Genomic DNA, 16188 nt, shown 5'->3' on the forward strand with positions numbered 1-16188 from the left:
CGAGCTGCGTGCTGCATCCTCTCTCCCCTCCTCTTCGTGTGGGAAACTGTATGTCATCGCAACATGTGACATAATGGACCGATCAGAGCAGCAACAATTCCTGATGTGTGCGTGGCATGTGTCGCAGACCTGTCGCCAACAGCACAATGCGTCGGTCATGTGAATCAATGCGGCAGTTGTCGCTCTCGCCGTTGCGGGAGTAGAAAGAAGCTTCAAAAGAAGCCTTTCACCGAGTAGGCTGAGATGAAATTTGGCCGCCTCGCGACCACGTCAAACACATGACGGCCGATTAGTGGGCCGGACTAAAATCCACTTCCGGCCATGCTTAGTCCAGCCATTTTTTAAAATTTGTCACCCCCTCACCCCTCCGCCCCAAAAATTGGGCATCCGGCCGCGCCGGAGGGTCCGATCGCTTCGGGCCAGGGACGGACTGCCCAGCTCTGCCTATTATGTATTATGAATTCAATAATGCGTCATCTATTTTCTGTTCTATTGGTGTAGGAGTACATAGCAAAAAAGTTCTCAATCATGCAGTCTCAAATTGGGTATGAGATTCTGGCTGAGGATACCATCACTGCTCTGCTGCACAACAACCGTAAGCTGCTGGAAAAGCACATCACAGCCAGAGAGATTGAGACATTTGTCAGCCTTCTAAGACGGAATAGAGAACCCAGGTAATGCAAGTCACCTCGTCACCTCTCACACCTCACCAGCTAATAAAGAGGAAACTGGTATGTCGCCTTGCTAAAAAGAATGAATCATTTTGCTTCTCATTTTTCTGTATACTTTCCATTCTATATTATTTTCAATTTTGTCTTGATTTATTGCAATAAATTATTCTGAGCATCCCAGACAGAGATGCGCCAGCAAACTATGTGCTGCAGTGTTTCTCTGATTGTTGGGAAGGGTGTCCAATGTCCAGGTGAAATGAATGGGTCCTCTCCTTTAACTGTGTATATTCTGATCTTCTATTATTGTTATTGACTCATTGGCACGTTAGTCATATCGTACTCAGCATCTTAGACAGAGGTGTGTGGCTGTGTACAACTTTCACCGTAAGACACACAAAAGATAAAGAAAAAGCAATTGCTCACTTAGTCTTGTGAGATTTGCAGTAATCTTGATTGATATGCTCAGGTCTTGCCCCGATTTCGGGTTTGTCTGCTGCCTTTGAGGCCTTTTTTTTCCCCCAGAAAATTGAATTGGTGAATATCTGAATTGACCTCAAGGGCAAGGTTTTCCACTATACTGTTTTTTTCGTCGTCGTTGTTGTTGTTGTTGTTGTTTCAAACTTTACTGTTAAACTGTGTGTGTGCTTGGCTCTTCCAGATTCTTGGATTATCTCTCGGATTTGTGTGTGTCCAATAAAACCGCAATTCCTGTCACACAGGAGCTTATTTGCAAATTTATGCTCAACCCCGCCAATGCAGACATCCTTATCCAGACAAAGTGAGTTACACCATGCGGTATTTTTATAACTTAAATTGCCCTTGTGAATATATATTTCCCTTGTGTATGTTTGTGTATAAATATTAATTTGCAAAAGGACCTCTTCCACCACTTCATTTCCTTTTCAACCAGTATTTGCCATGAATAAAGCATCTTAATATCAGAGTATTTTTGTAACATGTACTCTTTGTCACACTCTCACATCCAGACTAATCCCTAATACTGAGACCCCCCTTGAGTCCTCTCTGACGCAGGAGGATGGGGAAGAGGAGGAGGTTTGGCTCTACTGGATCGACAGCCACAAGGAGCCTCATGGCAAATCCATCCGCCATCTGGCTCAGGATGCTAAAGGCAACCATAAGATGGATGTTGATATGATCACTTACTACAGGTGGCCTTATTGCTGTTACTTCCCTAATGTGCTAAAACTTTTTTTTTGCCCTGTGGCGAAATGACAAAAGAAGAAGCACGCGTTAGTTTTTTTTTTTTTTGGTTTAACTGCAGAATACCAGCCTTTTTCCAATCATATATCCATTTCCTGTCGTCAGATATCAACTGAACCTGTTTGCTAAAATGTGCCTGGACCGTCAGTATCTTGCCATCAATCAGATCTCCTCTCAACTTCCTGTGGATCTCATCTTGCGCTGCATGTTTGATGACTGCCTGCCCTACAACCTGCGAGCCTCCTTCTGTCGCCTCATGCTACACATGCATGTGGATCGTGACCCACAAGAAGCTGTAGTTCCTGTGCGCTATGCACGCCTCTGGACTGAGATCCCATCCAAGATCACCATCCATGAGTGAGCATCAGGCACCCGATGACGTCAAGGCACAAACATATATTGCGACGCTTTACATGCCTGTTATTATTGTGTTTTTCTCTGCAGGTTTGAATACGAGTCAGCAGATTCCTCGAGAGAGGAGATGAAAAGGAAGTTTGCTCCCACGATGGAGTTTGTTGAAGAATACCTCAAAGATGTGGTCAGCCAGCCTTTTCCATTTGGGGAAAAAGACAAGAATGAACTGACTCTAGAGGTATAATAAGCCTGATAAGTTGCAAAGCAGACCCTATACAGTAAATCCATTGTACAATAGTACTGCACTCTCAGAATGTGTTCACATCTCTGCTTTAGTGTGTGAATTTTGGAGTATCATTTTTTTACTCACCAAATTGTTTGAATGTCGATAGTTGTCTTTGTTTATAAAGCCTTTTTAAAGGTAGCGTATGCATTTTCAAACCGTTAGAAAGATATGAATGTAGCCTTCCTTCAGTCCCCATACCCGCCCCGTCGCAACTCTGCCCAAATAAATGCCAGAAAGGCCCCAGGTCACCAATGCAAATGATGCAAAAATGATGGAATATTGCTAAACATGACATGTTACAGGTTTTATGTTGCATTTTTTTAGAACTTACAGTCAATTAAAAATATAAGAGAGCTGATCTTACCCAACGAATGAGAGAACAATGACATTGGCGCCCATGGTTGCAGTCATATGCAGCACTCCATATGCAACTGTTCGCATCTGGGACACTACTATTATATACTGTATGTTTACCCTTGATTTGAGGTAGACTGATATCCAATTCCTTCTTTTGAACTTTTGTTGTGGAGTTAAATGATCTGGCCAAGAAACTACAATAGTCTCCTTTTCGACAGCCTGCGTGTGTCCCCACAAGGCTCTGTGAGTGGCAGTGCAATGAGCAATTGTCTGTCACGCTTTCTGTTTCTATAGACTCTGATTGGCTAATTTTGCTGCGCTGTGACAACATTTAAAATAGGTAAAAATGTAATTAGAGGCAACATATCATTTGAATAATATTCTACTGTCAGGTTATGCAGACAGTTTTAACTGTACGTGATACTGTACATGTGTTTTTTTTTGTTTGTTTTTTAACTGCATACTCCACCTTTAACCGAAGGAAATGTTCAGTGTGTCTGTAGGCTTGAATATAGTACTCTAGTACTTTTCTACTGTACATTTTTGAATGTTTTATTTTACCCTTCTCTCCTCCAGGTGGTGAATCTAGCTCGTAACCTGGTTTACTTTGGTTTCTACAGCTTTAGTGAGCTCCTGCGACTCACGCGCACTCTACTGGCCATACTGGACATTGTCCAACACCCGCTCACTTTCATGAACAAGCTCACCAAAAGTCCAGAGGCTGGTGGGTGTTCCTTTCCTACAAATGATTTTATTTTACTGCCTCAGTCATTTTGATCTATTCATTCTATTTCGCCTAATTAGCTCACCCCACAGTCACTGATGGTGTAGTGGTTCACCTGACTTTGATGCAGTCAATGTGCGGACAGTTCCCACTCAATGATGGTGTGAATGTGAGAGTGAATGCTTGTCTTTCTCTGTATGTGCCCTGCGACTGACTAGCGACCAGTTCAGGGTGTAATACGCCTTTTGCCCAAAGTCAGCTGAGATAGACGCAGCTCCCATTTTTATTTATTTATTTTTTTTTAAAGATTGAAACCCCAGGTAATTTTCTTGTGAACAAATGTGGCTTGGCTAAAACATGCTGACTATGTCAACAAATACTAGACAGAGATCCAAATGTGTGAAGGTGTCCGTCTCGTCCAGGTAACAATGTCCTGCGTACGATCCACGGTGTTGGAGAAATGATGACTCAGATGGTGATGAGTCGAGGTGTGCCCCAAGGCCTGCCCGACACGCCTCCTTCACTGCGCTACGGCAAAGGACACATGCTTCTGGACAATGAGGACGTCATGGTGATGGACACTAAGCTAAAGATCATAGAGATCCTGCAAGTATGTGCTCTCATGTCAATTGGGCGTTGAGTTATCTGGTTCAAGCTTCTCTGTTTGATATTTTGGTTGTTCTCACTTCTCTTTGTAGTTCATCCTGAGTGTGAGGCTGGATTACAGGATCACATATTTGTTGTCCATCTATAAGAAAGAATTTGGAGAGAAGAGCATATCTGAGAGCGTTGCTTCACAAACTGACATGCTACTGATGATGACACGTAAAGATGTCTTTTAAGATTTGTGTTTAGTTATTAGACTTCACTTGTCTAGTCTAAATGGTCTGCTGTACACTTTTTCTGTGTAGCCCCTGAGCCAGACATCGATGAGATTGTGACTAAAGCAGAGACCATGTTTGCTGGGAGGTAGGTCAAATATGCACAAATGCTTTTAGTGTATGACGCTCATCGCTATCCAAGTAAACTTGACTGTCAAAATGTGTGTGAGAATTAAAGTTTGTGTCTATCTCAGCTCTGAGTTAAGCGCAGTGGAGCTTGACGACGAAGGTGGCCGAACGTTTCTGAGGGTTCTGATCCATCTCATGATGCAAGACTATCCTCCACTGGTGTCTGGGTCACTGCAACTCATCTTCAAACACTTTAGTCAGCGAGCTGAAGTACTGCAGGCCTTCAAACAGGTACACAACAATCAGTCTTGTTGAGTTGTAAAGTGTTGGCATCGCTTAATTAGCTATAGTTGTATCTTAAATGACTTAAATGGTTATTGTCAACATCGGTAAGTATTATTGCTGTTTGTGCTTTATGTATTTCCTGTGTCTGCCTATTTCTCAGGTCCAGCTCTTAGTGTCAGAGCAAGATGTGGAGAACTACAAGCAGATCAAGGCTGACCTGGACCAACTGCGTCTCACTGTTGAGAAATCAGAACTGTGGGTGGAGAAGAACGGAGTCTACAGTGGTGAAGATCTTGCTGTTAGACAGGGCAAAGAACAAAACATAGAGGTAAATAAAAAAAATAAAAAAAGGGCATCCACAACAATGTTTAAATGTACATATTGCAATGACAGAAGTGTTTCCCAACCTTTACTGAGCCAAGGCGCATTTTTTACAAAGGAAAGACTCTCACGGGCACCACCAAATTAAAGTATCACAAAACGTGGTCATACATGTTAATTCTCATCAAGTGGAAGAGCATTTGGGGTAGTGCACAATATGCTCCTGTGATGCGGCCCAAGCTTTTGTTCTTCTAGTCAAGTCCAAAATTTTGGGGTGGGGTGGATTCATCTGATTAATTATTATTTCATGAACACAATATTAATCAGAAAACCGACTAGAAGGGCACATAGATCATATTGAAAAGAAAATATTTGACTTGACGTCAGCTTCATTGCCTTTTTTTCTCCTTGCATTACTTTTACTTTTGTACTTTAAGTATTTTTAAAACCACTACTTTTATACTTAAAAATCTGGAGTTGAGACTTCAACTTTTACCAATGTCTTTTTAAATCCCAATATCTCTTCTTCTACTTCAGTAATGACACCTCTGATTATATCAAGCGCTTGGCGTGAGTAGCGCGGCTTGCGATTGGCTGACAGAAGTTTGACTCTTGGACTTTTATTGGTAATGTCAAGCGCATCAGAGTAGGTCAAAAACCAAAAGCCAGAATGAAATTACAACATTAGACAAGAGGAAGGCCCTCTAAGGTTAAAAGTTTATATATAGTATATTAAATATTCAGCAATGTTATTTGTTTGTTTGCACAATGGAGTGATGCATTTAGATTTTTACTTTTCAGATCTGCACAATAAATGTTCCCAGGTTTACATTACATCTTATTTTACACAACCGGTACATTGTATATTTAACCAGAGCTGGGCACTTGACCCTTTTTTTTTTGCCGGTCTGTCCTCTTTCCGCGACCTGGTTACCCTTCCGGCCTCGTCCCTCTGTCCTTATTCATAAAAATGATCATCCTCTGACCCCGTCATGCACGTCCTTTTAAAGTGCTTCTGTCCTTGCATTCCGTCGGTCCGCCCCCGCGAAGATGATGATGATGATGCCGACTGGAGCAAACCAGGGGAAATCAAGAGAATATTTAAGATTGAGTAATAACGCAATACTACTGCGTTTTATTGCAAAACTTTTGCGTTTTAACTTAAGATGTTTTCTTTTTTTTTAATAAAAATAATTATTGCAAAATAACGCAAGGTTATTTTAAGAAGAAACAAAGAACTCCCCTTCTGAGTCATTTCAATGTGTACGCTGGTAGAGGTTTTTACGGTCTAACACACAAGGACATACTTTGCATGGAAAGGGATAAGGTACTAAATGTGAACAGTTGGTTAACAAAACTATCCCGGATTACACACACAAGACAGGTTGGTCGCGCTTCTGTCAGTGAGGCGAAATGGCTGACTCCTGTGGCATTATCCATGGTATTACACGTGTTGAACCATTAAACGGCAGAATATGCATGTGCAATGTGACTACTGGTAAGCACTTGAAAAGCGTTGTGCAGGCAATTAATGAAGGCGGCTCTGTAGAAGAGAACATGCAGTGACTGAATATTTATTTGCATTAGCTTTAGCGCAGCTAAAGCTACGTACTTCTGCAGCAGCGGACAGTCGAGCGACATGCTGATGTCACTCGGTGTACTGGCTCTGTCGCTGCTCGCGCTACTGGGTCTCATCACTCGTCGTACTAGTAGAACTCGCGCTGTATCTCCTGTTGAAAAATCTCCTGCGCAGTGGCGCATTTGAAGTGTTCGGAGGCAATTCGCCGAGTCGGTTGAGATTGACTTTGGCCACCTCCTGACCACGTCACACACATGAGGGACAATTAGTGGGCAGGACTAAAATCCACCTCCGCCCTTGCTTAGTCCGACCCTTGTCCCTTCCCGTCCTCCGTCCCCAGCTCTGTATTTAACAATACAGTTCAGACATCATATTGAATAAATCAAAGCTGAAATGAAAATAAATAAGCCGTCCATATTTTGTCACTCAAAACTATTCAAATAAACTACAATTAAAACATAAAGAAAATATGAATGTTGTTCAGAGTCTTTCTGGTGATGTGTTTGTTGTTTTGGCTGAGACACAAACACTCCTGAAAATGCTCAACATCAAAATGTTCCTGACTGATTTTTCTTTGTGTCTTGCCAGGAGACTGGGCTGAGCACAGTCCATGATGGGGACAGTAAACCTCAAATAGACAGCAACAAGGAAAACAACTACAAAATTGTCAAAGAGGCAGGTTTCGTCCCGGTCTCTTCACATGATTCTCATCGGATGTCAAGAGTTTTGTCTGGTAGTTGTCAATAGAGTCTTATTTGTGTCTCATATTAGATCTTGCTACGGCTCAGTAAACTGTGTTACCATGGTAAAAAGATCCGTACACAGCAGCAGAGGCTTCTGAAGAACATGGGGGCTCATACTGTCGTGCTGGACCTGCTTCAGATCCCCTTTGAAAAAGTCAGCATTAACCACAAACCGCTGAGTGACTTACCTTGTGTCAAACTGCCTGACCGTATCGCCCATCACCTCTCTTTTAATTGTTCTTCCCCAGAGCGATGATAAGATGAATGAGATCATGACCCTGGCACATGCTTTTCTGCAGAACTTCTGCAGAGGGAACCATCAGAACCAATTTCTGCTACATAAAAATCTCAATCTCTTCCTCACTCCAGGGGTGGGTATGATTGTGACTGACTGGAATCACATTTGGGAAAGCACTAGAATAAATCTGAAAAAGACACTTTATCTGCAACATTTACATGACAACACGGTGATGACGCTGAATTTGGCAGTGGTTTTCCAGGCCCAGCAATGCAACTCTCTGTGTTGGAAATCACCATAAAACATACATTTAGTCCTTAACAGTATTTGTCTCGAGGGCTGTGTATTTCCATTTCCATTTTTTTAACTTTTGCTGCTAACCAGAGTTCAGTAATCTGCTCAAGAAAACTGTCAGTGTGACAGGGCTGTGTGCTGTAGCCGGGACCGGCGGACTGAGAGTACGTGAACGTGGCGTGCACCAAAAAATGATTGACATGTTATTTGGGTACTCCTTCTTCCATCTCCACAGTCCCTGATTGGCAAGTTTTGTTACGTTGTTAAGTTGAGACATAGTTAAAAACAAAATGAGTAGGTACTTGTACACATACTCATAAAACTGCTCTGATACTACGACATCAGTACTACACCTATACACAATATACCCTCTGGGCATGTGACGTAGGAGTCATGTAAGTCTTACGTACGTAAACGTGGATAACAAGACTAAAGTCAACTGCATATAATGTGCTGCAAAATGGATTATGTGCAGAAGCAGGCACCCCATTACCCTCCATCAAGTTCTTACTGTAAAAAGTGTTTTTTTTGCGTCATGTTCAAGAGCAAAGAGAACATTCTCATCACAATTGCAAGAAGTGATGGCATCATCAAATATCGGTGACAGCAAATGTAAGCACTTCTGTGGGGAAAAAAAAGTATCATCGTTGCACCCGTGCTATTATTGTCCTGTAATATTTTTGTTTAATATCTTAACTTGAAGCCTCTCTCATTTCCTCATACGACTCTTTTTCTCAACAGTTACTAGAAGCTGAAACAATGCGTCACATCTTTATGAATTACTACCAGCTGTGCAATGAAATCAGCGACCGCGTTGTTCATCACTTTGTCCACTGCATTGAAACGCATGGGCGTCATGTCCTGTACTTGAAGTTCCTGCAAACCATTGTGAAAGCTGAAGGAAAGTATGTGAAGAAATGTCAGGACAAAGTTATGACGGAGGTGAGGGAATCTCTAGCTATACTGTATTATCTTCAACAATGTGACAACAAGTCATTACCTTCCAAAAAAAAAAAAAGGTCTAGACCAGTGGTTCTCAACCTTTTTTCAATGCTGTACCGCTGGTGAAATATTTTTTTCAGTCAAGCTCCCCCCTAACCAGCGCAAAGCATTTTTGGGTGAAAATAAAAGCTTGTGATGGTAAAAGAAAGGTAAAACTATATCTTTGTTCTTCTTCTTGCAGCTTGTGAATGGGGGTGAGGATGTCCTGGTGTTCTACAATGACCGCTCCTCATTTCCAGTCTTACTGCAGATGATGAGTTCTGAGCGTGAGCGCACTGATGAAGATGGCGCTCTGGCTTACCACAACACGCTTGTGGAGCTGCTTGCTGCCTGCACTGAGGGCAAAAACGTCTACACTGAGCTGAAATGTAACTCCCTGCTTCCACTGGATGACATTGTCAAAGTTGTCACAGATGTCAACTGCATCCCAGAGGTAAAGGCTACAAGGGAACCAAGGGGTAGTTGTTCCTTCTTGTGTGTTATCACTTCTTGAAATCTCAACATGGGCAACATCAGTTTTATTTGAACTCATTTGCTTTTGTCAACCAACCTTTATGATGCATACACATAAAGGGGAAGTCAATCCAAACATATTTTTTTCAAGAATGTGTTCTATGCAAACCCACTTGTTGAAACAAGGCATTCTGATAAATACTGCATTTGTGGAATAAGAGTTAATATACCCGTTTTTAGCCATGTCTGCGGGTGGCCATTTTGTCACTTCTGTCGACTAAAAATGACATCACAACTAATCAGGGCTTAAGTAACGTCCAATCACGGCTCACCTGTTTTCTAAAGCTGTCATTTTCAGTCGACAGAAGTGACAAAATGGCCGCCCCCTGAGATGGCTAAAAACAGGTGCATTTTGCTGCTTAACTCATGTTCCACAAACACAATATTAAACCAAATGCTGTGTTTCAACTAGTGGGCCTGTTGGGAAGATTTTCTTGAAAAAAATGTGTTGGAAAATACATGTAGTGATATTGGGGCTGTTAGGAAATTTGAACACGGGCCCCAATTGGCCTCCAGGCTGGACTATTGACATGACTGCTCTAAGCCATGGGTGTGTACATGAGTGTGAATGCGTGTTCATCTATGTGTGTCCGCGATCAAGTAACCACCAGCCCAGGATGTAACTTAAACTCTTGCTTAAAAATCAGCTCCAGTCGGCTCTTACTCACACATGACCTGAATGAGAACAAGCGCAGGAGAAAATTGTTAGATGGGTTTGTTTAGCCCAAGTTTTTTTCATTCTCATCTTTTTCCCAAACAGGTGAAAACTGCATATGTGAACTTTGTCAATCACTGTTATGTAGACACAGAGGTAGAAATGAAGGAGATATATACCTCCAATCATATCTGGAAGCTGTTTGACAATATCCTGGTTGATATGTCCAGAGTAAGGCTCAAATTTATTCGCAATTCCCATACAGTATCTTCAGTGAAGCTACCAGCTAAATTATATTCTTTGTATCTCCAGGTGTGTAACACTACCACAGACCGAAACCATGCCGATTTGGCCCTTGAGAAGTATGTGTCAGAGACTGTGATGGCCATTATCACAGGTTTTTTTAGTTCACCATTTTCTGTGAACCACTCCAACCTTCAGGTATACTTACTCGTGAAGTAAATCTACACAATGTTAACTAACAAGTATCATTACATACTTAAAGCGGAAGTCAACCCAAACATATTGTTTTCAAGAATATGTTCTACGCAAGCCCACTAGTTGAAACGGGGCATTCTGATAAACATTGCGTTTGTGGAATAAGTGTTAATCCACTAGTTTTTAGCCATCTCTGGGGGCGGCCACTGTGTCTTCTGTCGACTGAAAATGACATCACGACTGCTCACAACCACCAATCACGGCTCGTATTCAGAAAACAGGTCAGCCGTGATTGGTCATTGTGAGCAGTTGTGGTGTCATTCTCAGTCGATAGAAGACAAAATGGCCGCCCTCAGAGATGGCTTAAAACGAGTGCATTTCGCTGCTTAACTTATATTTCACAAACGCAAAATTGATCAGAATGTCGTGTTTCAACTAGTGGGCCTGCTGGGAACATATTCTTGAAAATAATATTTTTGGGTTGACTTCCGCTTCGAATAAAAAAATGTGAAGACCGTATTTGATTTCATGGGTTTTTGTGTCTTCCTTTTGCCACAGACAAACCAATCCATCTTTATCAAGCTGCTACAGTCAGCTTTCAGGCTCTACAACTGCACATGGCTCACTCAGAAGGCAAATATTGAGAACTGCATCAGGACACTAGCTGATGTTGGTAAGTACTGTACAATTTTGTACAGTACTCATTCGGCTGAAAAACAATTCCACCAATTGGCCATGTTTTTTTTTTTTTCAGCCAAGGCACGGGCAATAGCAATCCCAGTCGACCTGGATAGTCAGGTCAACACGCTGTCCCTAAAGGTCCACAGCAACATGGTTCAGCGGGCAGCAAAGGACTGGAGGAGCTCTGCTCGCACTCGGCCCCGCAAAGAGCACCTGGGCGGCCCTGACTACAAGACAATCATTGAAAAGTTGCAGGTATTAATAAATCTACTATCTAAAGTAAGAAAAAGCTATCAACAGGATGGAAAATGCAAAAAATGTGAAATCCTTGACAGACACTGACTACATCAGAGCATTGCTTTGCTTTCTGATGAAAACTTTGTCTCCTCTATGTTTATATTATTTTATATCTATGACTATTTAAACACATGTCCTCGTTCAGATGCAGACATTGCAGACAAATCTGCTGAAACTTTTCATATAACGCATACAGTGCTTATCTTGTGAAAAGTAGGGCTGAACGATTATGGGAAAATCTGATTCTAACTGTGATTTCGCGCCCACTGTGTTTATATATATATATATATATATATATATATATATATATATATATATATATATATATATATATATATATATATATATATATATATATATATCTCTCTCTCTCTCTCTCTCTCTCTCTCTCTCCATTATCTGTACCGCTTCTCCTCACAAGGGTCGCGGGGCGTGCTGGAGCCTATCCCAGCTGTCTTCGGGCAGTAGGCGGGGGACACCCTGAACTGGTTGCCAGCCAATCGCAGGGCACACAGAGACAAACAACCGCACTCACAATCACACCTAGGGGCAATTTAGAGTGCCCAATCAACTTACCATGCATGTTTTTGGAATGTGGGAGGAAACCGGCGTGCCCGGAGAAAACCCACGCAGGCACGGGGAGAACATGCAAACTCCACACAGGGAGGCCGGAGCCGGGATCGAACCCACGACCTCTGAACTGTGAGGCGGACGTGCTAACCAGTCGACCACCGTGCCGCCCCTTATATATATATATATATATATATATATATATATATATATATATATATATTTTTTTTTTTTTTCAAGGTCCTTTTCTGTTTTTTAAACAAACAATCTTTATTACAACAAACAATATCATATCTAATATTCTTTATAGTATAGTAACATAAAGGCAAATAAAGCACTAATTAGTTTGAAAGCCAGTTTACCTACTACAATTACAGATATAAACTTACTAAATACTTTGACGTAAGCGTATACCATGACAACACAATTCTGTCACACAGGTGTGGTGTAAACATAAGATAAAAAAATGAAAATGCAGCTTACAGCAATAATGCAAACAAATCTGTGGCTTTACCACTTTCTACATATCACTTTATGAAACATGATATGTGAACGTGAACTTCTTTATCTCTCAACTTATCATATAAACTGCTAAATAAATAAAACACACATGTATAAAAATTAAAGCTTACTGATCTCCTGCCAGTAACATCATCGATTCTAACGGGTAGGAAAAGTAAGATTATACCTGTTTATGACGTAAAATCTTTCTATTTCAATAACAGATAAACAACTGCAGGCATTACTACTCGGCAGAATCTCATCGATTAAACAAAGAGTAACATTTGTTTATTTTAGTCTGTCTTTTGTTTCATTATTGAAATACACGGCCAACTTTGTCATCATATTTGACCGCTTGACAACCTTGCACGGCACTGCCATTTTCGAATAATTTGACCGGAGGACACAATCACCTTGTTCGGGGCATCAACCCCGTAGAAGTTCCGGCCGCGACTCCCCCCTGACAGAATATTTTTCGGAAGGATCGAAAACAACCAATACATTTATTTTACCCGTGCGGCACATATCAGACAGCCGTGGAGGTTCACACACTGGCACAGACGCTTCCCCACTATTACCCCACGCGCTCCATCGTGCGACGTCAGCCGAAACAACACAAAACACACGGTAAGTCTTTTTTTAACCTTGCAAGGTAATCGAGCACATTAGATACTCGCCACAATGTCTAATGAGTCTGAAACCTCACCTAATGTGCCAAGACAACACCTACAAGCATTTCCAAACACGACAGTTAACAACGTTCAAAAGCAAAGCAGAGAAAACAAAAGTAACTTACAAAAATTACTTGAATGTACGTTGACATTTAAACATATTAACAGAAAACTAAAAAGAAATACAAGTGGGTTTCTAAAATGTATAAAAGTAAAAAAAACAACATTTAAAATTGTTTAGAGGACCTTAATGAAACCTTCATATCTTTCAAAAAAGCAACATTTTTAACCTGGATTCAAAAGCATTTACACATGGGGCTTATTTCACTTCTGTTGGCATCTTATTCAATTTGTGTACAGCATAACGGTCAAATGCAGCTTCACCATGTTTACTTTGAACTCTGGGCTCCACTAATTGTCTGCAGATCTCAGAGCCCTATGGAGTTTATATTCAATCAGCATTTCTTTGATGTATTCAGGGCCCAAACCATTTTTATAGACCAGTAGCATAATTTCAAAATCTATTCTACATCTAATTGGGAGCTAGTGTAAAGCCTTCAGGACAGGAGGAATATTTTTGGGTCTTTTTGTTGTGGGCCGAACCTGAGCTGCAGCATTTTGAATGAGCTGCAGCTGTTTGATGCTCTTTTGGGGGAGTCCAGTAAGAAGACCGTTACAATAATCAAGTCTACTAGCGATAAAAGCATGGCTAAGCATGCAATCCTTCGGTCTGGATATGTTTTTCAGCTGGTAAAATGCTGTTCTATTTCATCCCTACTGAACCGCCAGGGACGTAACTTTCATTTTAGTGAATGATCTGATATGATTGCTGAAGGTCAGGTCTGAGTCTACCAGCACCCCAAGATTTCGGACTTGGTCTTTGGTTTGTAACGACAGTCACTCCGGGTGTTTTCTAACAGCAGTCCTCTTTTCTTTATCACCGGAAACAATTACCTCCATCTTGTTTTGGTTTAGATTAAGGACATTTTGGTTCACTCAGTTGTTAATTTGCTCGAGATAGTGACAAAATGTTAATTCAACTGCTGTCATTTGGAGACATTGATAAATATAGCTGTGTGTCATCTGCATAATTGTGATAGCCAACATTGGCGTTCTGAAGCATTTTACCCAAATATATCATACAGACTGAACAAAAGGGGTTCAAGGACTGGCCCTTGAGGGACCCACATATTTGATCTGATTCAAAACTTCAGAATTCCAATGATTACGAAGTAACTACTTTCCTCTAAGACCTAAACCATTTTAGGACCATTTAGTCCCACCCAGATTTCCAACCTGCTCAACTGTAAGTTATGATCAATTGTATCAAACGCTGAACTGAGATCCAATAAGACTAGCACCGACAACCCCCTCTCCCGCCTCTCCTGCTCCGCTCCGCTCTTAATATAGATTGACCAGTAAAATTGCATCCTTTGCGATTTAGAAAATCACATTTATCAAATTGCAATTATATTGCAAATGCAATTAATCATTCAGCCCTAGTGAAAAGACAGACTTATAGTTCTGGTGAGAAAGCAAACATCATTCGTATTTGCCGTGTTTATTTAAAGTAGTACTCTGCTGCAATATAAAAGTTAAACGTGAACAAACAGAATTGTGACATCCGCAGCTTTAAGCAATGATATCGTAAATTCAATCTTTGCCAAATTAATGTTTCACATGCCCAGAGTCAGCGAATCCCTGATCTAAAAGTCTTCGACTAAGCATTTCTTTTGCATGCCATTTACATACATATTTTCTTCTAAAATTAAATCATGTTTTCAGTCCATTTATCAAAGTGAATTGATGAATGTGCCCGTGTGTGTGCAGGGTGTCGTTTCCCATCTGGAGGAGCAGTTCAGTCCGATGGTTCAGGCAGAGTTTTCGGTGCTGGTGGATGTCCTCCACAGTCCTGAGCTGCTGTTTCCAGAGTCCGCACGCCTACGATGTGAGAGTGGAGCTTTCATGTCAAAGTAAGTCACTATCACAGCAGATTTAAGGGTCAACTAAAACAGAAAATTCATGAGGTACAGTTGAAATGTCAAGTTTTCATCTTCCAATAAGATAAAATACTACCAAAATTGACAAGGAAAAGTTCAAAGGAAGTGTTCAATGACAAAGTGATGCAACATGATAAGAATTTAGTCCACTTTTTTCTTCACAGACAACTATCACTCCTGCTTCTAGTCTGCAAAAGACTTTCAGAGTAACTCTTTTTAACCCATTAAAGCCTAAAGCGCCTGGCTCAACAGCTCCGCAAAACCTAAGGTCGCCTTTAGAATTACCCTTGAAAACTTTAAGTTTTCCCAGAAATTCAACACCTACTAAATAATTAATATCACAGCCCCTGTAGCAGATAGAAACATCATTCCAAAAGAATTTCAGAGCTTAGACATGGCTTTCTCACAGGCCCGAGTTTATTCATCTTTACTGTTTCAATCCAAGATGTAAAAATAAAGTGCCAGTGCTTCTCTTGCACTATTTTTAATTTTAAAAACTGAGTGGTAATTACCATCCTCTATTCTGTTAAAAACATGCCGATATTGCTTACAAACGTATATCCTAACCATATATCACGTTCCACTGGTTCTACTGGTTCAAAGTCCACAAGCGCGTCGTCTATATCACTGCCGTTACTCATTTAAGAGCTCCCGTTTGCAGAAATGATCAAAAGAATTTTGTAGTTTGTCATTTGACAACCGACTTACTGATTTATTTTTTTAGTTTTATTTTTTTAAATACAGAAATACACACATTTCTGTGAATTGGTATGCTAAAATCAACTAATGAATTAGAAAAGAAACAGACACAAGCAGAAACACTTGAATCAGATTTTC

The 16188-nt window shown here is 40.9% G+C and overlaps 1 protein-coding gene across 3 annotated transcripts in view; it reads left to right on the plus strand.

The window, feature by feature from the left end:
* Positions 1-16188, plus strand: part of itpr2 (inositol 1,4,5-trisphosphate receptor, type 2) — a 79234-nt gene that overhangs the window by 19669 nt on the left and 43377 nt on the right. For all 3 annotated transcript variants that reach the window (XM_086027735.1, XM_086027736.1, XM_086027737.1), the window contains exons 16-36: positions 502-674; positions 1330-1449; positions 1658-1840; positions 1998-2249; positions 2337-2484; positions 3466-3613; positions 4036-4223; positions 4312-4438; positions 4525-4582; positions 4689-4854; positions 5009-5176; positions 7337-7423; positions 7520-7645; positions 7740-7862; positions 8765-8965; positions 9207-9458; positions 10299-10424; positions 10506-10634; positions 11190-11304; positions 11386-11567; positions 15182-15324. In XM_086027735.1, coding sequence (XP_085883861.1) covers positions 502-674; positions 1330-1449; positions 1658-1840; positions 1998-2249; positions 2337-2484; positions 3466-3613; positions 4036-4223; positions 4312-4438; positions 4525-4582; positions 4689-4854; positions 5009-5176; positions 7337-7423; positions 7520-7645; positions 7740-7862; positions 8765-8965; positions 9207-9458; positions 10299-10424; positions 10506-10634; positions 11190-11304; positions 11386-11567; positions 15182-15324 — 3215 coding nt within the window. The remainder of the gene's footprint in view (positions 1-501; positions 675-1329; positions 1450-1657; positions 1841-1997; positions 2250-2336; positions 2485-3465; positions 3614-4035; positions 4224-4311; positions 4439-4524; positions 4583-4688; positions 4855-5008; positions 5177-7336; positions 7424-7519; positions 7646-7739; positions 7863-8764; positions 8966-9206; positions 9459-10298; positions 10425-10505; positions 10635-11189; positions 11305-11385; positions 11568-15181; positions 15325-16188) is intronic.

Source organism: Filicampus tigris, chromosome 4 (assembly GCF_054856515.1).
Source record: "Filicampus tigris isolate MCC_2025a chromosome 4, RoL_Ftig_1.0, whole genome shotgun sequence".
Classification (NCBI taxonomy): Eukaryota; Metazoa; Chordata; class Actinopteri; order Syngnathiformes; family Syngnathidae; genus Filicampus; species Filicampus tigris.